Source organism: Anomalospiza imberbis, chromosome 1 (genome assembly GCF_031753505.1).
Source record: "Anomalospiza imberbis isolate Cuckoo-Finch-1a 21T00152 chromosome 1, ASM3175350v1, whole genome shotgun sequence".
Lineage (NCBI taxonomy): Eukaryota > Metazoa > Chordata > Aves > Passeriformes > Viduidae > Anomalospiza > Anomalospiza imberbis.
The window spans coordinates 7056053-7080153 of NC_089681.1; the positions used below are offsets into that span (position 1 = coordinate 7056053).

Genomic DNA, 24101 nt, shown 5'->3' on the forward strand with positions numbered 1-24101 from the left:
GATTTTTCTTTTGAAAGATACCGATACATCATGATGCATATCCTAAACTATAGTTTTTTAATTTTGGGCTTTTTAAATTTTAATACCTCTTACATGGAGCTAATAGGAAAAAGACATTTACAGATACACGTAGTAATGCAGAGTTGTGTTCTGCTCACTAGATCTGAAATACTCAGTAGGTGTTGAGAAGAAAATAAATAATATATTGCAGTCTGCTAGATATTCTGATGCTTTAATACTGAGAAGCTCCTTGAAAAATAATTGCCTGCATATATAATGAAAATTCTGCCTTGTTCTCTAGATGTACCTGTAGTAGAACAAAAGATCTGCAGGGATAATTAATCTGTAGCACTGTTCCTCAAGCACCATCTGATTAACAGTATTTCCACTTACACAGTCCTTCACTGGATTGAGCAGAACAAGGTTTCAGCAGTGAAGGACAATAACAGGACTGGTGGTGAAGTAGCATCAGGAAATAAACTCTTTCCTGCTGACATATGCTGATCACTGTGAAGTTATTTCTAATCAGCTCACTTAAAGTCTGTGTTTTCACAGTACAGAAGTCAGAGCAGGGAGCACAAACTTCCTATTTAGTGTGTTTATTCATTATTAAACTATTTTTAAACTCTATTAACAACTGCAATTATTTCAAAAGCCATTTCTCTGGGTCAGTAAGGAGTTGTGAGATAACCTGAGGCAACCAAATGGGGCTCTTAGCCTAGGAGTTCCTGATGTTTCCCAGGGTTACCAAATCACACCTGGCACACTGCTCCTCCCCTCTTCAATGGCTCAGTTCTGCCACAACTGCCTATAAAGGAGCCTAGAACAGCTGCTGGCCAGAATTAGGGTCACATTATCTGGGTCTGAAACACATAAACCTCAACAGGCACCGATGCTGTGCAGGTGCTTCCAAACTATTGAATAAAAGTTGTAATAGTCCCAAGGCCTGCTGGCTGAGGGAGAAGTAGAGATATACACACTTCTTTCTTTTACCTTGGTGGATCTGAGAAGAAAAAGTAACAGTAAATAAATTTTGAAATGAGTTATTTTAAAATTAAACAGTAACTCTGTTTCAAATCCTTGTTTTCTGCAAACCCATGTTTTTATGGGAAAATTTCAGCTTCCAAGGAATATTTCACCAATGCTAAACTTCAGGCTTGCTTTAGCTCTCTTTCTGTATAGTGCAAAAATTATCTACCTGCATCACCACTCTCTTTACAGAACAGTGTTTGAAAGTTAGTGAATTCCTTAAGTGTTATGAGCCACAGAGGCATAAAGTCTTAGATTTTCATTAGCAGAAGTGTTGCATATTTTCTCTTTCCTAGTTAAAAGATACTCTGCACATATTCTAAAGGATAGATAATGTTATTTAAACTGCTCTGGATAACTGGATAAGTACACTGGAGGTTTTTATTTTCCTTCTGTGTAACATCTAATGATTATTAGTGTGGACTGGATACTAATATTTCCAACACTAGACCAAAAGAGGAAAACTTTTACTTCACATTGTTCTAAGTATTTATGCACAGAAATTCACCTGCTTTTTCTGGTCTCTAGGCTTTCCGTCAGAATTTAAAGTTTTCTCTGAAACAGCAGCTAACATTTACAGCATAACCATAAATTCATAGAATCATTGAATATCCAGAGCTGGAAGAAAATCACAAGGATCACCAAAGTCCAACTACTGTCACTGCACAGGATAGCCCCAAGAATACAGATTCAGAGAATATCCTGAATTGGAAGGGAAGTTCCCTCTTGTACAAGTCCTCTCAGCCAATATTCTACCCAATCCTGAGATTTAAGATGCTTACAACCAAAAGCATGTGGCTGTGTTTAACAGAAAGCTCTGGAAACAAATACTGAGCATGAAAACCTCCTGATCAATGCATAAACAAAGAAGGTTGATAGAGAAATATTTGGAGCAGAAGCCATCAAAAAAGAATCTGCCTTTCTTTGCTCCTTGCTGTTGTTTTAAAGGTATCAACAAAGGTGGTTTTGGAACAGAAATATGAGTGAGATTCATCATTCTTTATTTCAGACATCTAAGGTTTAAACATCCAGATAAGTTTAATCACCCACATGAGTCAAGGGGGAAGAGCCAGGTGCTTTCAGAGGGTGAGTCAGTCCCCCAAGCTCAATCCATTTCTCTTTAAAAAAGTTGATTTATCCCTTGAGATTGTTTCTCTTGGTCAATGATAAGGGAAGCCTGGGCAAACAGTCAAGAGTTTGTCATCTGAGTTGAACATACATAAGTCAGAACTCAAAAAATCCAGCCTATTTCTTTAACAAAATTAAGAGCCTCCTGTTAATTCAAAAAGTAGATAGTGTCATGTAAAAAGTGTAATTTGTGAGTTTACCACAGCAATACCCAGAATTTCTAGGTGCAGCTTGCACGAGGAACAAGAGTTGTGTTGGTGTGTCAGCACCAGGAAATACTGACTGATCTCCCTTTCACTTTGCAAAGACAGTAGGATGTGCAGTACATAAATAACATGGACAGAAATGGAGAATTAACCCCTATGAATAAAAGGAATTTTGATTATCTTAACTCTAATATATTAGTCTGAAAAATAGTTAAAGAAAGTAAGTGAGAATTATTATACAATAATCGTTGATCCATGACTCTCAAGCTCAGACACAGTTATGAGATCATCCAATCTAGCTGCTACGTAGGAAAACAAAGAGAAGCCCATTCTTTTCATGTAGCTTGCTGCTGTGGTTAATCACTCTCATTTGAGCCTAATTTTCTATTTAAGAGTGCAGGGTTTTTACTCAGCATTAGTTGTTACTTTTTTTCACTACTAGATTAGAGTAATTTAGTACTTGTTATTTTCTCCCTATGTGAGCAATTATAAACCATAATCAAGCTTTTTAAGTCTCTCACAGTAAGATATCACCTTCTGTCCTTTGAATTATTCTTCTGAAGGGCCCTTACCAAAACCGTTAAATTATGTACACATGCCTATAAATATTATTCAGTACACAAAGTGACCTTTCAAAGGAATATTGATTGTGGCATTTATGCAAGTTATATGCTTATATCTTTGAAGTCTATCACCAAAAATTAGTGCTGCCGTGCCTATTATGTGAGGAATTTCAATGCCAGACCAGTTACATACAGGCAGGAAAAAAATGTTAGTTATCACAGGCCATAACTGTGACCTGTGTTTATCTTGCCCCTCTGGACTACGATATATCACTTCAACTTCCTAACATCAAGTATGTTTAAACTGAGAGTGAACTTCAGGGAAAAATAGATGGAATAACCTAAACAGAAAGAAAAAAAAAAATAGCAGCTATTGCATGGCTTCCCAAGCTAGCTTAGGAAAGATATGTTCTGGAACATGGTGGTTTTCCTCTTCAGCTCCAGATTTTGAAATCTAAATTGTCTTTTAGTATTTAGCCTTCTTTTTAACAACCACTTCTCAGTTTCCTTTTGTGTAATATGCTTGTATTATTTTTTACATCTTCATTTCCTCAAGCCTGTAATTAGTCTAATAAGGTGAATGCATTTCCTGGTCACCACCATCAAACACACCACAAAACTTTGCTACAATCCCTTATGCATTCATCCTGTAGCTTGTTCAGGAGAACTGCCTGAGGATCAGCTCTGCTTTCTTGACTTATTAATTCTGTCAGTCTTAGAGTAATCCTATTTCTGATGTAAAAAAAAAATAGTCTTAAAATGAATAATGAAAAAACCACACACACTTTTCTTATTAGTAAGCTGTATGAGAAAATCACCACTGGAGTATATTAAATATCTAAGGGAATTTTCTATTCAAACTATTTGAAGTTAGAGCCTCAAGAGCTGTAAAATAGTGAAACTGTGCATGGTATATGCTCTAATTTTGAATTTTGAAAGCAGGTTTGTCCTGTCTTATTTGTTGCTTATAATTGAGGTGTAACACCGAGGTTGTGTGGTCAGTCCCTGTAATACCTGGACTTGATGATCCCTGTGGGTCCCTTCCAACTCTCCTTCTATGAATCTGTAAACTTCTAAAAAGATTAAGGTCAACTTTCACACGTGGATAATTCTGATAATCAGCATTAGTCAGATGATTTCCAGGAAGCATGCAGGCAGAAGTCTATACAGTATATTCATTTGATTTCAAACTGTAATTTATTATCCCGAAGGTCTATTGGATTTTCTAAATAGGAAGTATTTATATTGTAATATAAACGTTGCAAAATGGTTTAGCAAAAGCCCAGAGCCCATGAATGCAGGTTTAGCAGTCTCACTATCTGAAGAAAGAGCATCTTCATGTATGGATTTCTGAACTGGTAATTGCACTATCAGAAGAATTAACTCAAGGACAAATGTATTTTCTTTTTTTTTTTTTTTTTTTTTATATCATAATAAGAGTAGTTAATTCTGAGAAGAAGCCTACATATCTTCTTTCAGTAAGAAAGACAACAAACAGCTATCTCTACACTAAGAATTTTCAACTCTTAACAGAGGAACAAAAAAAACAAGGCAGGGATTCAAATGAATAAAAAGCGTTTCATGCTCCTGAGATGTTTAGGACATCAGGATCTATGTGTTGATCTTCCTAACCAGATCAACAGCAAAAGCACAAGTAACTACCAACTCTTTTGCCACTGAAGACAAAAAACTTGAGTTCCTGGGTTACTGCTTGAGTAAGCATTTGGAGCAGTTTACTATGTTTTGTCTAAGGGAGAAAAAAATCATTCTCTGGAGTCATAAAAAATCCCACAACTTCCCATTATCTTCACAAAGGAGTGGAATTTCACTTTGGTTGAAAATTGGTTTTTTATTCTAAATTACAGTAGGAATATAAAGATAAAATTATTTATGCTATTTCACACCAAATGCTTCTAAGCATAAAGAACAAGTTTAGTATTTAGCTTTGCAAAAACAGAAACTATACTCCAAGGGCTGATTTATATTTGATTATTCTCTTATAAGATCCTAATAAGATCAGAATCTTGTTTAGTCAGGACTTCTGGCTCAGTGGCTATCTTGAAAGAAAATGAGTTTTTTGATTACTGGATATATAGATTCCTGATAAAATTTGTCATAAACCTTTACTAAATTATTTTAATTTCATATTTGTCAAGTACATCTTTTACCAAAAAGTGAAAGTGTCCACTAAGCCTATTACCTAATATCCTATTTTTAGGAGTGTTGACATCTCACACTTTTAATACCTTCCTGCTGATGGGAAAAAAGGCCTAAAAAAGAAGTATGCAGCAAAGCAGCTTTATTTTGGCCCCTGGCTATAGCTTAAACATCCTTAAAACCCAGGTTTGCCAGAGATGTTCTCTTGACTTGCAATCATGTGGAAAGCCTGCCCCGAAGACAAGGGTCAATGCACAATGAAGTATCTGAGGCTGCACAAACATTTATCTTCACAATGTCTGCTTTAATACTAAATACCTTCAATAATTTCCATTACCAAAGGGGTTTTTCTCCCCATTAAACAAATGCAACTGTCTCAGACAAAACTGCTGAGCTTGTGAAAGTAATTCTCAGCCCCTTCATCCAATTAGTCTTTTTCATAAAGTTATAAAGTCAAAGATATTTGGATTCTTGGTGTGTATTTACTTCAGCTGCCAACAATGCTGGTGTTCTTGGACATGGGCAACCTGGAAATTTTTCTACAAATTTGGCCTTTTAGCACACATTTGTGAACTTACTACAGAAATCCAATTATAATAGCTGAAATAGTTTTTAAAGATTGCAAAATTCAGTGTGGGAAAATTGGAGTAGAACCACTCAAGAACAGATATGATTTTATTTATACCAAATAATCATATATGCATTTTAAGTTGAGCATTTCATTCTGATCTTTAAATTTTCATTTCCTTTGTTACCAGAAGGATGCAGTTCCAGCATAAAATTTATGTTCTTCAACATCACTTAGAAAGATGTCTGACCTCAAAGTATGTTCTAATTCATAGTCACGGAGCAAACATCTTTTCAGAGATTTATTGTACCTCATAGGTGGGGTCACCCCCAAAAGAGCAGACACAATGGGAAAGGCTGTGATGCAGACTGGACAACTCATTTGAAGCAGCAGGCTCACGTCATTCCTCAAAAACTTTGAAGTAAATTGATGTCACCTAGAACTGGCACCTGGGAACAGAGCATCAGGACTGTCCCACATTGTAATATCACTGAGGCAGCACAAGGCTGCAGGTGTGCTCTTGAAGTGAGTGATAACTGAGACCCAGATTTCACTCAAAACACAATAATGAGAATTTAAATTTTTACCCAGTGATGATAAAACCCAGCAGAAATGGAGCCACAGAATCAGAGAGTGGTTTGGGTTGGAAGGGGCTGAAGTCCAGGCTGGAGACAGCCAGTCTTTCAACTCTCAGTGAAACAAAGCAAAGTACTTGTAACCCCAACAGCTGGATGGCCACAGGCAGCCCAGTTTGACCAGACCCCAGTGGTTCCTGTTAGGCCACTCAGCAATCAGACAAGACCCCAGAAAAGCCACATTTGCTAGATAGCCCAGACAGTCACATAAGTCATCCTAGCAACATATTTTAGTATTGCCATTAAGCAGCCCATGACTCCAGAGTGGAAGGTGATACTTCTTCACTCCTTGAGTAGCTCATAGCACTCCTCAAATGAGGTTCTGCTGGCAATCCTGGTGTCCAAATTACAGAAGATGAAATTGCATTCTGCTTATCTAATTCCCCACACAGTATCTATAGACAGATTTTATACTTGGCCTGCACTTAAAATGTCAGGTGCTGTTCCACACCAGAAGCTCCTGCCTGTCAGTCTGACAGAATCATTATTATATATCTCTTGTGCTTAGTCAAAGAAGCTTTTTTCTTGATTTTGCTTTCACTATTTAAATAATTACTATTCCTGGCTGTAGAAAACCGTTTTAGCATAGTGAGAGATGAAGGCAGGGAAGACCTCTCCAGATGGTGAGATTAACTGACAAAATCACCTTAAATATTCAGAGGTTACACATACAGACTTTTTAATGGTCAGTTTACTAAGTCTATTAAAAACTGCCTCACTCAAGATAATTCAATTGGTGCCACGGTTAATAGGAAATCTTATTTTTATCCACATCCCCATCAAAGCTATTTTTCAGTAGTCAGTATATGGAATTAGAAGTTATGAAAACCTGTTGAAGAGGCAGCATTTTGGTGTGAAACTGTCAAGTGGTATTGTTTATGTTCAAAAGAGCAACAACACAGAACCAAATTATACTTTTGTTGGCAATAAATTGAGATTCAGTGAAGAAAAATGCATCTGATGGAACCATAATTGATGAATGGGGCACACGTGCTCTGCAAGCAGTATTTATGAAGAAGAACGAAAGAAAATAAATTAACAGAACTTTATTTCTGTTACAAATTATCACAATCACAATTAATATAAAACAGAAAACACTGAGGAAATATGACTGTTGGATACAAGATTTATCAAGGTGTAAAAGCCTCATCCAAGACTCTACTACTAGAAAACCTGTGACTGTGTATTGGAGAAAAGATTTCTATGCATCAAACACCAAGTGAAAGAGAATAAGCAGCATAGTATAATTGACAGGGATGAAACACCTTCTTGTTATGCAAGTTTTTGAAGGAAATGGAAGTCAGAGCATTATTTCTACCCAAGAGTCTTGTATGGAGCAGACTTGTTTACAATTAGCTATTAAAAAAAGCTTCAGCAGAAAACGCCAATCTTCATTTTAACTTATCCATGTTGTTCATACATTAGACAAGCTATTTCCAGAAGCATTTAAGTTCTAGTCATGAGACTTCACACACTCTCTCATGCTTGCTGCATAAGGCTAAAAAGAGTCACTAAAGAAAAGGAGGTCACGTTATTGCTTTGTAACAGGAACTTTGATGGAAATTCTTTATTGAGATCCAAATAAAACATTGTTGCATTTCTATACAGTTAAGAGTTTCAATATACAATTATTTTTAAAAAGTGTATGCTGTTATACACTTTAAGGCTTTCAGACAAGAAATGCTGAGCAGAATTTTCGTACTCGGTCTCGTCAGTGTCTGAGCATAGGGGTAAGTACAGTGCTCTAAGCAGTCCATTATTAACGTGGCAGAAGTTCCTGAAAAAGAGCAAAATACCCTTTATTTGTATATATCTTGAGACTAGAGATCTGAATTCTCTGAAGCCTGTCAGACTGTAAGCAGAGGAATCAGACAATTATGCATATAATAAATGTATGTAGATCTAGGCAAGCACTGCAGAAACTACTATCATTGAAATTCCGTGGAAATTTAAAAAGTTCAATAAAGGCAAATTATTGATATGACTAATTATGACCATTAACATTACTTTTTTGACCAGTAACATATAGTAACAGTCCAGTATAAGACTGCAAAACTTTACTAGAATGAAAACACACTTCTAAGTTTGTCACAATGGAAGAAAGACTGCCTTCTACATTGGTCTAAAAAGGTCTCTACCTTTTTAGATGATTTTTCCCTCTGCTCAAAATCAAATGGATTTAAGAGGTTACTCCACGTTAAAAAAAAAAAAAACACAAGAGAAATGCAATAGCAGTACAATGCTAGTGCATGTTATTTGAGGAAATGCTAAGTTTTGCACTGCAAAAACATAGTTTTTAAGAATATCCAGTATAACTTGTTTGAACTAATGTAGTTTATTGTGTACACACAGGACATGAGAATTGATACTTTTTTTTTTTTTGAAGAGGCATGGAAACACATTTTCTTAGGAGAAATAAGATGTAGAGCATTGGAAGAAGGAAGACTTCATTCACATGGTAATCATTCAATGGTGCACTTAGAGCCTCTATTATCAGGGAGACACATTTTACCACCCCAAAGGGAACCTAAAACAATTTAAGGTTCTCTAGGACTTCAGGCCAGAGTAGCAGAGAAGTGGTACAAATCACACATGCTGATCACACATTCACCCTCCATACTGGAGGCAATAGCAAAATATGGCACTAAATAAAAGAGAGTTGGATAAACAATACACAACACTGAATCCACTTCTGATTCACTTGTTTATCTACTAGCCACCCTTGCTACTAGGTATTTTAGTTTCAGCCCCTGAAGTTTCATTCTGTCTATTTAAAATAATACATGATGTTTGCAGATGAACATTTCTTACGTAATTCATTATATTATGTGATTTAAGATGTGACCAGAAGGAGAGATTGTGCCAATTGTTATAAATATTTTTAAAAGATATTTATATATTCAGTTTTGCCATAGCAATTCTAGCTAGGTATTAAATCTTTGCCATCTGAGCCCCGAAGGGGAGAAATCTTCTTCAAGCTCTCCTACTCTTAGAGTCCTTTGATTTAAGCCCTTAAAATGCTCAAAACAGTTCTAAAGCCATTTTGTATGTACAAAAGGTTCCTTTAGCCTGTGACACCAGCCTCTTAAATTTATTGCAGTACACAGAGGCAGTGCAACTTATGCAATATTTCACAGTATAAAGCTGTATTTATCTGAGCCTTGTCAACTAAAAACACTGAGATCATGAGGTTAGCAGGAAGAATTACCATTCCAAGTAGAAAAAGATCTGTTTTATTTAAAATATACACCATCTGAGCATAAATACAGTTAAATTATTTCTTACTTTATATATTGAATTGACCAGAAACAGTAGAGCCAGCTATTCTTCAGCTAATGTTTCTTAATGGATTTGTTCTCCTTCAATTAATGCCAGAAATCAGTCTGCTACTTGTGCAGAAATGCCTGCTTTGAAAATCAGTTGACAAAATGCATTTTTCATATTTTAGACATGTTTGTTGGCCAGATTAGAGTTTTAAATTCCTATTTGAAAACTACAAGCATCAAATCACATTTGGTTTCTTCAGCTTCCCCTGTCCAATCAAAGAATTAATTGTTTGAGATGCTACCAAAGCTATGCACACCCTTCAATAAACTGCCAGGGGAGTGTCCACACAATGTGACTGCTTAAGGTCCTGATTAATGAAAGTTTAAAACTATTACTTTTCCTACCAGAATTGAACTCAGACAGCAACACCTAACTTAAAAGCTTTGTGCAGAATTTAGAATCTGATCAAAAGTTCCATTATCTATCTAATAATTTCACAGATGAGTAAAGATACCTACCAAAGCATCAGAAGGTTAGGGTTTTTGTTCTCTTGGCTGTCCAAGGAGGTGAGTTTCCTGACAAGAGAGGGGGAAAAAAAAGATATTTTTACTAAATTTCAAAGAATTTCAAATAAAAACTAAAGAAAACAATGTAAATCAAACTGTAATTAATAGAAATAATGCTTAAAAAAACTTTACATTTGCAATGTTTAAGTTACTAGAATTTATGGAAAAATAATATATTACAAACTATTGGTTATGAGTTTTTACAGTTGTTTAATAGGGAATAGTTTGTCCAAATTTAACTAGCTAAGCTAAGGCTTTTTAGACTAATACAAATTAAACGTTTTAAAATGAGAATTTAGGTGTCTTTCCTACATTCTAAAATGAAACTTTCTAAGATGTAGCCTCCCTGTTTTTATTGGTTATATTAAGATAACTTAAGTGAGATTAAAATCTTATTTGATTTATTTACCTTTGCAAATGAAGACCGTTTTAAGGGTTACACATCCTCTGCCTCTGACGAAAGCGACCTCAATTAGTCAAGTCAGAAAGTCTTTAAAAGCTTTGTGTTTATTGCTTCCAGCACGGAGCGAGGTGGTCATTAACGTACCAAAATTCTCATAAAAATCCCAAAGTTGCACTAGTGAAAAAATGCTCAACAAGGTGAAAACTAGTCACATCTTTTTCCAGAAAATTCATTAGCTATTTTAAACCATTTTTAAACAAAAGTATTTTGATTTAATGTGGCACTCAAGCAGATCCATACCATTTGGATATTTTAAACAGCATTTATATCTACTGTAAGTATATAGAGAGATACATTTAGGTTTAAACCATTTTGTTTTAAAAGAAGTTGCACAATGTTTAATATGAGCCTTTTATGCTGATCACTGTTAAACATTTCTCCCTGTTTACTACTATTTATGAAGTTTTATTATAAGATAAAGCATAAAATTAATCTCACACACACTGATTTTCTTTCAAAAGTTTATTTAGTATCAAGCAAGGGTAAAACTTTGCTTAACACTACAGAACATTTCAAGACTTGAGTTACAAAATACCACATTATTCGCATTTGTAGTTGGCTTCCCTTTTTACGCATGTTTGCAAAGAGAAAATCTAGCAAATGGCTCAAAATAAAAGCTAAAAACTAAATTGTTGAAAACCTTTAAAATAAAAGGTTACACTTATGTTAAAAAGAATGGACTAACGTATTTAGTAAACCTATTTTTTGTTTAACACTAGTTAATCAAAGGTTATTTTTTTGATCACCTATTTTTTCAAACACAGTTTGGAAATAACAAAGTTCCTTGTTTTACATATCTTTCTGTCCAGGTTGTTCTTTCAACAAAATGTTTTAAGTTCAGTCCATCCATTCAGATTTTTTATGCACTTTGAGTTAATAAAAAGGGATTGTTCATAGAAAAAATTACTTTGAACAGTATACAGGACTGGTGGAGATTGGATATTTCACAACATCAGACAGTACAATCAGTATCTGGCATATGGCTGGTCTCTGTAGACTCCTTTTGTTGTCCTTGCAGAAGGTGTCTTGTGTCGTGAGTTGGTCCATTCCTCTTGCCCTACAAGGAAAGAAAATATGGTCAGAGCCCTTCCAACATTCTCAGATGCTGAATGTAATTTTTCTTATCTGTGAATCAAACAGCCACTTCTGTTTACAGAAATCAAGGTGTACAAGTCTAACACTCGAAACAAGAAATCTGGGTAGAGCACATCCATCTGAGCTATCCCACAGTGATTTCTCAGCACACAGGAGCAGGGAACGTGACAGGGTAATGGCAAAAATATTTATGGCTGTGGAAATTCAGCTGGATCTGCTTGTTGCAAATGCACAGAAATGTCAGCTCCCGTAGCAGACACACCAATAATTGCAATGGGATGAAATGAATGGAAGGTATGAATTATGCATAAGGAAATAAGCTGTCCTCAGAAATAAGTTTCTCTGCATCAGTGCCAATTTAGGTCTAATTCAAACACACAAACCAAGCCTCAAGTATCACTACAAACACCTGTGGCTTTTAACATGCTAGGGCCAATATTCCATTTCTCTGGAGGTAAACATACATCTCCTCTGAAATACAAGAAATAGGAGAGCAGATTTAAAAAAAAAATATTTAACGGACAAGTAATATTGGTTGTTTGAATTTTGGCTATAAAATAAGTTTGAAAAAAAAAAAAACTTGTGCTGTATTTAATGATTCATAATCCTACCACCTTTTAATGGTAATAAATATTTTCAAAAAGCAGCAAAAATTATCTTAAATGAGAGTCAGACCTACTATGCCAGGCAGTTGCAAAAGGGAAAACACAGAATTACATGCAGAGTATAAGGAAAAAGTATTTAGCTACACTTTAATGATGTAAACAAATCAGAGTACTATGTTACATCTGCAAGAACAAAAATAAAAAAGCAGCACTAAAGAAAATCCCCAAAAGAAAACACACATTAAAACAGTGCACGTGTTTCCATACTTATTTTTGCTGAACTGCCCTGCCCTAAACAGACAGGTGCTTCAGTGAACCCAATGCAATCCAGAAACTGAAGGTGGAATTCAAATGTATGGCAGAATAAACATAGACATCACTTTGTCTAAAAAAAAAAAAACCCAAAAACTCGAAGAACCCCTGCAATTTGAATGCTGAGGTAGCTTGCTCTGACATGAGCTATCTGAAATTAGATGACAAGGATCCCATGTGTCAAGGGCTCAGTTTCACAATCCCTTCACAGAACTACTAACTACTGTTTAATAATGTAGGTGGCTGCCTGCAGAGTCCAGGCTATAAATCATACCCAGGTGGTCAGGACATTTGCCTAGGAGGTAAAAGGAACAAGTTCAAATTTGGTGTAAGGCTGAAAGAATTAAACTTCCACTTCAGGCAATTTCCAGGGGCATCTGGTAACAACCTCTTGTGCTTCTTCATCACACAGAAAGAAAGATTTACATTAAAAAGAAAAAGACTCTGAGCCTAACAGTACGGGCAGCTGACTGAGAGATAGGAATTAAAAATATCCTAGTTTTTAAACACTGTTTCAAGAACTGATGAAATGAAAAGAGAAGTCTTGGTTACAGTTTAAGGGGAATACTTGCTCTTTTTCAAGCAGTTGATCAAATCAGCAGGGTTATCTTACTGTTTCTCAGTTTTCATTTTGGTGCTGTTCAGGGCTCCAAAACCTAAAACCACTGATATTTCTCCTACATCCTCTGGACTGTCACCTCAGTTTCTCAAAGGAAAAGTTGAGATACCACCTGGGAATCTGAATTTCCTCCAAGCAGCATGAGACAACTACCTGCTCACTAAGCAGTGTTACTTATTTTGAGGCATCTAATGTTCTTTACATATAGTGATATGGTTATTAATCTCTAACTCTGATTTTAAGGGATATACTTAAGAAATAAAGTGTACAGCTATTTATATGTGCAAAAACTATAGTGGCTGCAACCCATAATCATTCTTCAAGGTATTTATAGTCTTTCTCTCAACTTGAATAAATACATCACTTAATATTCTGAGTGGCTATGCTTTGATAAATAGAAAACCAATTTTAAATGCAAAAGCAATGAAAACACCATATTTTCAACCTTAAATATTGCAATCAATATCTCTCCCCATCAGTCTATCTACATTAAGCAGTTTCATACATTTTTCCCCCATCAATTTTGCATTACTGAAGTAGTCTTAGAAATATCAGGTTTAAAATGGCAAACAGTTTTTTTTAATGCTGAAATAAAAATTTAAGCTATATATCTATCAACACCAACTTAAACTGCTGGGGGACAGAGGAATTTCAAATGACCTCTTCTTTTGATTAACTTTCTCCTTAAGCAAAATAATTAGTTTAAGCAGACACATTGGGCAAACTACTGAATTAGGTGCATTTACCACAACTTAGTTAAGGTCATTTTAGTTTCAAGCAGGAAGCATTTCCATATGAATTTAAAGAAATAGACCTCTGAAAATTTCAAGTAGAGCTGTAAAGTCACTGAAGTATTCATTACTCAGAATCACATCTTTTACACAGGATACTAACAACCCTCCAATGTTTGAGATTTGAGAGACCTAGATTGTATTTCTCTAATCTCTAGCCAGTGACTTAATATTTATCCCTTAATCAAAGGTGCCTTTAAAAATGCTTTATGCTTCCAACCCATAACAGATTTCTTTAATTAAACCTGTCACTACCACACTTGTATATTAAAAAAAAAAAGTGATCTTTACAACTGGCATATGTTTTTTGCTTCATTACGCATTGTTTTGTCTCTATACAGAGTAACCCACTGCCCTCATGTCTATTAGCTACCTGAAGTAATTCCCTAACCTTTACATAATGACTCCCTGCTTGATTTCCCAGGACTGATGCATGAAAATGAATTAAAACAAAAGGACCATACAAGGCTAGACCACACTCAATTAGGCCCTAATTCAGCTGGGAGCTTCAGCAGATTCCTACCTTGTACCAAGTCTCAATGGAAGCTGTGCCACACCAGAAGCATTTGCTTTTGGCAGGCAAAAGTTCCTGGAAAAAGGTCCTCCACCCCCATTTTTTTCCTAAATCTCATTGAATGTGACATGGAAAGGCAGCATGCATCATGATTTAAGTTTTATTTTCTCTACATCTTTGGTTTTAGTTTCCCATGACTGCTTTAGCTAACAGACCACAGAGGGCATTTTTCTCAATAAGCACACGAGGAGCTCTGTGACATCTCAGGAATCCCTGAGCAGCCATTAGCTGCTGCAGGACTAAGCCTTGCCTCACAGAAATTATCCCTTCATTATGTTTTTTTTTCCAAGAGTCTGTAGCTGCAGAGATTGAGCTGATAAAGCCACTCACCGTAGGAGTCGTAGGTGTCTTCACTCAGTCCGTGGCCATAGTCGTAGTAATCTGCTCCACTGCAGGGCAGGAGGGGCATGGAGAGAGCAGGAAAGAAAACATGAGAAGAAATAATTACACATTCTACCTCTGGAAAGAGAGCTTGAAGGATATAGCACATGCCTTAAGAAAGGTAAGTATCCATGTGGCAGTGACAGCTGAGGTCCTGCTTGTTTATTGATTAGAAACTATATTTAATTTCATTCAGGATTTTTTTTTCATCACTTGGCTACTCATCCACATTGTAAATGTGGATGTGGGATTTTTACATTTAAAATTATAGTTGAGAAAGTTAAAGATCTTACAAGTGCTAATGAAAAAAAAATGGAGATAAAGGTACTGAACCAATTACTTTGTCTTATAAATTCCTTTTAATTACCCACTGCTACCTAGTATTTAGTTTTTATATCTTCAAAGTCACTGATAGGAATACAATAAAGGACAAGCTATTTGGTGATTGGAGAGTTATACAGTTGATGTGTGTGTACAAATTCCAGTGTTTTCAAAACAAGACAGCAGAACACAAATATAAAGGCTGTCATTTTAACAGGAAGAAATGACAATAGGAACTAAGTTAAAAGATGAAATCTGTAGTTGTTAGGATTCAAAAGTGTGGATGAATACCATAATCATGGCCTAAAACAGTCCTCCCTTTCATAAAGGTTTTTTTATTTGTACTAAAACCCCTGAATGGAAACTGAAGAACAGCTCTTATTACGCATCATTCCCTTATGCTCTGATATTTCATGCAAGTCTACCTACGTGTAGTCTTCTACACAGTTTGTAGGGTATGAAAAACAAGTGCCTAAATAGTTATTTTCTTTCTAACCACAGCCAGACTCAGGGCTGACAATATTTGGAAAATACTCTATGAAATGATGCTACCAGATCAGTAGACTCTTAAAATTTTTATTTCCCTTAATGGATTTATTCTGCAAGGAAAAATCTTTTCATAGAATCACCTCCTGAGTGAGAAGGAAATCACTAATATATGATCACTAGCAAGTAATTACTGATATTGACAAAATGTTCCTAACATTAGATTGATTACTAACAAAATAAACACCAGAGTGAAACTAAACAATTTATAGCCTTAACATGAATTAGCAGGTAAAGTATTTATATAAAACAAACAACACATCACAATTACTTCTGAACTGACAGAAGTCTTTGTTCTGCTTGAGTTTGTTTGTGTTTATTTTTGGTTTCTTTTTTTTACCTTAAATGAAACATTTCAAACTCCTCAAAATAACCAGGCCAGGAAAAAAAAAATATAGTTTTGGTCTGTGCAAATGAATATCTAAAAAGCCTGGATGAGTATTTTTTATTGCTGGTATAATGCTTCCTAAACAAAAATTTAACCAACTGCACTTTGAAGACCCACAACAAATTATCCCTACAAAGCCTTTTCCTCTATGGCTTCTCAGGTGATGACGACCCCAGAATAAGGGTGAAGTTTGAATAAGAAGTATTTTTTCCCTGCAGAAGCCACTAATAGAAGTCTTTATTCTGACAATGAACTGAAAACTGACATTTACTATCCTACCACATAGAACACAGAATTTATTTTTTTAAGACTGTGATTGAGTTTAGAAGTCTAAAGCAGCTGAGCTCCATCCCTGCATCTGTCAATCCTGTCAGAATGACTTTGTGGAGTCTCATTTCAAAGATCTAGTACATCTATTAAACAAAAAAATGACTCACTTTACAGCACACAAAGTGCAAAACAAACATCAGAAAGGAAGGAACCTTTCACTTATACTGAAAGTATATATACAACTCAACTTTATTAACAGAAAAACCCTTAAAAATTAATAATCTGCCTGAAAAGCACAAGGCACAATGGGAAGGAAACCTGCCCAGTGCAATTCAATACTCCCTGCTCGACTTCATTCATGTTCTATGAATAATGCCAACATTCTCCAGTCAACTCTGTGTTAAACAAACCCAAAGCTTCAGATGAGAAAATCTCAAGAGCCAAAGAAAAGGGTACATACAGATGCTGGTAAGGAGGTCTGGGTGAAAATAAAAAAAATACAATTTTTTAATTATTAAGGAGTCTGAATATGCCATAGTGTTCACAACTAAGACGGATGCTAATGGTTTTTCTGAGTTTTTTAGAATTACAGCAAATTCTAGTACTGTGTATGAACTTAGAGGTTACAGAATTGGATTTTGTTTGAAAGCAACTGCCTGCAAAAAGCAAACTTATTCAAAGCACCCCAGGGCAATACTGAACTTCTAAATTGTACATTTTAACTCATTAACTGAGAACTAAGATTGTTGAGGTCATTTCTGCTGCAAATACTTCAATAGCTACATTAAATAATTCTTCCTGTGGACAGAAGATACACTTTTTTGCTTTAAAATAATCCTTTACATTTAGACTCTTTTAATATATATTCTCTGACAACTTAGCAGTCTGACTAAAGAATATTAAGCTTTTTATTTCCCTTAATGGATTTATTCTGCAAGGATAGGCCTTTTCACAGAATCACAGAAAGGCTTGGGTTGGAACGGACCATAAACCTCACCTAATTCCATGGGCAGGGACACCTTCCACTAACCAGGTAGCTCAGGTTGCTCTTCTTCCTTTCATTTTGACTCATAGAAAGGTAAAAAAAAAAATCCACAAACTCAGTTAATTTTCTTCTTTATCACATGTGACTCCCTCTTTTCAAAAAAAAGAGAAAACATGACATGGATTCTTCCCTTTTGAACCCAACAAGACTAGACATGGACTATGCTTGGAGTTCTTTTGTTTTTCTATGTGAATTGTCTTCATGAATCCACCTTCTTTATTTTCCTTATTTTCTATACATCTACTTTTTAAAAAATATAACTGGATTACATGCTATATCCAGCATCTTCCTAACCATCAAGTAAATGGTACAAGTGCAATTAACACTGGAGTATCACCTCTGTGTATACACAGACCTTTTGCTTATATACCCTCTTTTCAACTTCTTTTGTATTCCCATTCCAGCATAATAGGTTTGGGCTGACAAGAGAGAAGACAGAGATGGCAAAGAAAAATTGCTTTGATTTTCCATGTCAGCATAAAAACTTGAAACCACGTAATGCTATGGAAGGATTAGACAACAACAATAAATTTAAGTACTTTGTTTCTAATTGCTGAGGGCTGGGCAGTAATCCTACAATGATCAGAGGAAGTGTGAAATGAGGCTTAAATAGTGTAAGTAAGGCCAGGGGAAGAGCCTGTTTTCTGTGTTAAGAGGAAAAGCTTCAGAAAGAAAGGAGAAAGCTCAGATTCTAGCACAGCAGCGCTGATGAAGCAGAAATGCTTCTCTATGGCTTTAGTTAGTAAACTAGAGGACTGGGAAGCTTCCTGCTATTTCTCTGGAATTACTATGAGAAGTATCTTAAAATACTTTAATTTAGAGGTATTCAACATAAGCCTTGAAAGGCCCTAGGAAAAATGACCTCAATTTCTCAGGCTCTTCTACTAAGCTGATTTGTTTCTGAAAATATCTTGATGAACCATAATAGAACAAATGTTTACAAAACCCAAATAGAAATAACTGCTCTAGACATGATGGTGAAGCCCTCAAGAACTTTACCTTTTTCCCTTTATTAACTATTAGGTTATTCTGCCTGGAGACATTGGGATATTCTCCTAGGACAGATATCAACAGTAGTTTAAACCCAACTCTCATGGGTCCCTCAGTACCAGACAGACATTGAGGCATCAGAGTAGTGTCCAGAGAAGGACAGCAGAGCTGGGAAGGGTCTGGAAAGTCAGTCCTGTGAGGGGCAGCTGAGGGAGATGGGTGTGTTTAGCTATAAGCCTGGAGAAAAGGAGGCTCAGGGGAGACCATATTGCTCCTGAAAGGAGATTGTTTCCTGGGGGGATCAGTCTCTTCTCCCAGGTAACTAGAGATAGGATGAGAGGCAATGGCCTCAAGATGTACCAGAGAGATTCAGGTTGGACAGCAGTTAGAATTTCTTCACTGAAAGGGTGGTCAAGCATTGGAATGAACTGCTGAGGGAGGTGGTAGAGCCACCACCTGTGGAAGTGTTCAAGAAATGCCTGGATGTGGCACTGAGTGCCATGGTTTGGTTGACATGGTGGTTTTTAGTCAAAGATTGGATTCTTCTTGGGAGATCTTTTCCAACCTTAGTGATCCTGTGATTCCGTATCAAAAGAGGTCACTTGGCTATTTTTGAGACAAACCTAAAACAGGCAGATCAACCACACAGTCCAAGTGTACTTCCAAAAATGCACAAAGGTAGTAAAAATATATTGCACTTAATTAATGTGATTGCCACAGCTCTTTTCATTTGATACAGGCATCTTTTAGAATGGGCACTATGACATTTCTGTGTTTGAAACAGAAGCAGTGGGGCAGGGAGGCTGCTTGCTAAGGGAAGATTAAAAGGTCTCTGACTGAAAGTTCCTAGTTTACTGGAAAATCCCAGACTTAAGCGTTGACAAGCCCAGTATATGCACCGGGTGATCTCAAACTTTCTTTGGCTTCTGATGGAAAACAGCCTTGGCCAACAGTTCAGTTTCCAGTAATGCTTATTAGGGGAAAACTGACCAAAATTTTGGCTTTTTCACATGAGTATCAGAAGTAATTTCGATCCCTTTAGGCAGACACCAGGGCAGTTTCAGAAAGTGACAATAAAACCCTTGCAAACACCAAGGTTTCCTTTTGTGCCAAGCGAAGCTCCAAGCACCACCCTTTGTGCTTCCACCCAGAGCTGCACAGAACAACATAACAGAAAAAGCAAATGAGGATCTCTCTAGCAACAGTTCTGATATGATAGACCCTGATATGATCACATCTAAAGAGAATTCTTCCATAAGGATAAGCCTCTTTCCATCATTCCTGTCAGTTCTTCATGCTCAGCTACTTCTGACAGCAAAAAGCATCTGTCAACAGCAAACAGGAAGAGTGTCCAAGACAACAATCACTGCAGTGAAGCTTCTCATAACTCTGTAATGTCTTGAACATTGAGCAGCTGTTCTCAATGCTTCTGTGGATCACTAGAACACCCTACTCTGGAGCCCAGCTTACAGCAGGACAGCAGAAATCCAAAATATCAAGAGGAGCACCACATCTTTTCTTGCATCTTGTAGATATATTTTTAGTTAATCCCCAGTTCTGCTGCTACTAGTAGAGATTTCTTTACTACGAACTTTTATCCCTGCAGCTCAGTTTATCTCTGTCAAACAGGTAATGACCTCAGAAAACAACTGAGACCCCTATGTGAATGCTTTATAAAATACAGAAAAACAACACAATCTTCCTTGAATTATAACCTATTGTACATTCAAATGGATCATACAAACAGCAGATCTGTCACCTGCAATCCTAAAAGGTGAACAGAGTGGCCTCTCATTGATCCCCTTAGCTATCACTATTTAGGAATTACTTTTTATAGCAGAAATGAGAAATTTCACTTCTGAATAGTGAAACATCCTCAGAGGCATCTGCATTCTGGTGCTACCTACGAGGCACAGACCCATCTAGGTATTTCTAGCAGAACTCTACAGAGTTGCCTAGGGCAGCTTTACCATCTGAAATGTCCAGTTACTAGTGTCTCAAGATTAATCTTTCCCTGCTACATTCTCATGTGCCACCTCTCAAGAAAGGAATGGAAAATGGGAATTAAAGGAGGTGACTGAAGCATGTGGTATAAATAAGCAGGAGCTACAGCTTTACCTTGAAACTATGAATAGAACAAAGCAACAAAACATCCCTGAACATGAGAAATGCTAACCATATTAATGTCAAAAATTCACTACATTAAATAAGAAAGTACCAGCAGAAAAACTAAAAACTCAGGTTGCATAAATTCAGCATTTTGGTTTGGCTGGTGAATTAGAACCAAGCCCCAGACACCCTGCACCTCATCTGTCTGCTTTGCAAAGCAGGTTGTGAACTGCTACCATAGGAAGCTAAACGTGAACTCTTAACTATCCAGGTATGTATCAATCATATTTCAGTTGCTAAATGGAAAAAAAAAAAAAGACATGACACAACATTAACATTAGAAAAAGATGTTTTCTTCCCTCTCTCTCCAAACAGACAAGATTACTCTGGGCAGTGGAAGCAGTGGATCTGGGGTATTATTCCAGCTAATTCCCCAAAGTTCTGTGTATGTTGTTGTCAGAGATCTAAAATAATGTCACTTGTCACAGACTGGAGTACAAGACAACACTGCCTCTAACACAGTCCTCAAAAAGTGCACAGGTGGTTTGTCACCACTCCATCAGCACAAATACTGCTCCAGAAGATACACATCAGACTTTCTTATGCTTCTATTTACTGAAGGAACAGTACAACTTTCAACACTTTTCTAAAAATTTGGGGCTTTACAAGTTGAAATTGAAGAACATTTGAGAGAAAAGGTATCATTCTATCATGGTTTTATATAATACAAAAATAATGAAAGTGCCGTCAAAGAATACATTTGGTAAAAGAAATTAGATTTAATTGTTTTCAGGGCTGCCTAATCGTATGCTTTACCATATTCAAGATCTTTCCAGTACTTCCATAATATCCTTTGCACCTTGTCTCTCCAAGTACAGCAAGGCAGGACTCTTCCTCCTAAGGACAATTCAATCCATTTAAGTGCAAAGACTCATTTCCTGGCCTCATGTGAGCTCCACTACTTCTATCCATACTTATGTTTCAGGTGCTTTACATACAGCACTCATGATACAATTACACCAAGATAAATGTAGTTATGATGGTTAGTAATACATTATTTTTCATCATCTACACCTGAACTGTATCAAAATTGTGCTTAAAAGCAGTTTACTGCCCTCAATACTTCTACTGAAATAAAATACAAGGACAAAAAATTAAGACCATTATAAAGTTTTCGTGCAAGCATCTCCCATTTTTAAGCTGCCCAGTTAAGTAGGCATTTCCTTACCAACAGAAAGAAGGAAGATTTTTCTTCCCTTGAAAAGCAAACTGAATACAACAGGGTACTCAGAGAGAAAACTGCAACTTTCAATTACTGCTAGTAAACAGCCAAAGTGTGTTGACTTTCAACCAGCAAAACAGTGTCAAATCTTCATCTACAAAAACATGTTCTGTGACAAAAATATGTTCTGAGCTGATGTGATGCAGCCTGATTTCTCACTCAGCTAACAGGCATTGGCTTCCAAGTGTGAGTTTCCAGGGAAGTTCCTTCTTCACCCCACACCAGGAAAAAAGAAAGTCTTCCCTGTATATAGCTATATGTTATTCTCTAGTCTGTAAATGTAAATTTAAGATGTCCTTTCTCTAGTCTGGAGAGAACATGTAATCTCTTTTCTTTATCTTTGTATCTCTTAATCAAACTCCTGGAAAGTTAATTACAATGTGAGATGTTTGAGAAGTCTTTTCTAAATGAATAACTTTAATTTGTAAGTTTGATTATCTGTGTTCTGTCTCCAAAGCCCATATATCCAGCACATTTCTACAGCATCCTGCTGATGCCTGGCAACTGGGTATTCTCCCTTTCTCTTTGTTACCTCCATCCTCCAAGCTTAAAGAACCTTATTTTTAAAACAAACTGTAATTAATTTGAAACCTTCCTTTAATTAAGATTTTTTAAACTATGACTGATTGAACTAGTTACATTAACAGGTAGAACACAGCACTTCAAGTTTAAAAACATATTCCCTGTAAATGATTTTTTTCCTATTTTGGACTTGGAAGATCCACTTTGACCTTTCCCTTCCTCATGTTTTCACTTCTGTAATCAGTCAAGGAAAAAAATCCAAAATCCTACCAACTACTAATCCTCTTTAATTGTATTGTGTAATTCAACCACCAAGTTTAAGATGCTGTAAAATCACCAAAGTAAAAATAAACCAAGCATGCAAAATTAATATAGTTTTATGAAATAATGACTTTTCTTGATTCCTCAATACTTGTAATTTGATGTTACTGTTTTTTTGCTACTATAACACCTGCATATTAGTTTTTCTAGCAGTTTTCTAAATTTATTTTCAAATGCATTTTTACTTGTTTCCTAAATAAGGAGGCACAGACACATTTAATAGCAAAATCAGGAAGAAAACCAAATTAATTTTATTTATTATAATTAGTACAGATGAAGAGTAATCCTAACATTTATTAAACAGTGAAGTCATCTACCAAAATTACCATGAGAATTCAAAAAACCTTTTCCAGTTTTATGAGTGCACCATGAGATATGCTTGTGTTTTTTCCATCACTACAGCTGAATCATCTTAGTCATATTCCTTTTTACTGACATTTCAGACCAGAATTCTGTAAGTCAATTAAAAAATTGAAATACACTAGATTCACAATTAAAACTATCTCTGCTACTGAGGCACTTCGAAATAGTTTACCTTGCCACATCTTAACATGTAATTAAAAGAAAAACTTCTACCTAAAACTGAAAAATTAGATCTGAAAAACTGCAGTAATAATCTCTTTCAATAATATAAGTGCAAAAATTATGCAGGAAACCACATGCCAGGATTTTCATTCAAAAGCTACATTAGCTTATTTATGCTAATGCTTTAAGGCTTTATTTTGCAGAATTATAACCTCCAGTATACACTGGTACATACCAGGTGTTCATAAACAACAGCAACACATAATGCCAACCCTTTGCACAATCCCCAGAAATCAAACTCCTGCAGACTGATTTGATTTATAAGTCAAAGCATGAAATATAAACAGCTACAAGCATTAAAATGGAGAGAATTACATCTTGGAAAACTACAGTAACAGACACTCATTTGCATATAATGCATATTTATACATCCTGGAAATGCATGATTGCTGACAAACTCAACAATGTAAATTTAAAACACTGAGCATCACAAACAAACTGTTAGCAATTAACTTTCAAATACCAATAGCAACATCTCCATAAGCCAATTTCAAATCCATATGCTCAGCTCTTCATGAAAATCCTCCTATTAAACAGGAATGTCATCATCTTTTGTGTAACTACTAACCATAGTTTCAAAAAACACCTGAAAAATTGAGCTCCCAGTGGGAAATGAGGAGGGTATTTCCAAGAGCTAAATACCAGGAATCAGCTTCTCTTGTAACTAAAGTGCCTCTGGAATAATATAAAAAGCAGTACTTAGAGATTTGAAGGACTTTAGCAAATCAATTTAGTTGTATTCTTCAAGCATCAGTTGAACAAT

The 24101-nt window shown here is 35.9% G+C and overlaps 2 protein-coding genes across 4 annotated transcripts in view; both read right to left on the reverse strand.

The window, feature by feature from the left end:
• The window catches only part of LOC137474847 (uncharacterized), a 739674-nt gene that overhangs the window by 441495 nt on the left and 274078 nt on the right, over positions 1–24101 (reverse strand). The window lies entirely within an intron of this gene.
• Positions 7318–24101, reverse strand: part of KHDRBS3 (KH RNA binding domain containing, signal transduction associated 3) — a 91538-nt gene continuing 74754 nt past the window's right edge. For 2 of the 3 annotated variants that reach the window (XM_068180462.1, XM_068180471.1), the window contains exons 8-9: positions 14909–14967; positions 11030–11639 (exon numbers count right to left, since the gene is read on the reverse strand). In XM_068180462.1, the coding sequence (XP_068036563.1) occupies positions 11548–11639; positions 14909–14967 (151 nt within the window). In that variant the 3' untranslated portion in view covers positions 11030–11547. Of the gene's footprint in view, positions 8064–10071; positions 10129–11029; positions 11640–14908; positions 14968–24101 lie in introns of those variants that run through there. The other variant, XR_010996066.1, reaches the window with a different exon arrangement.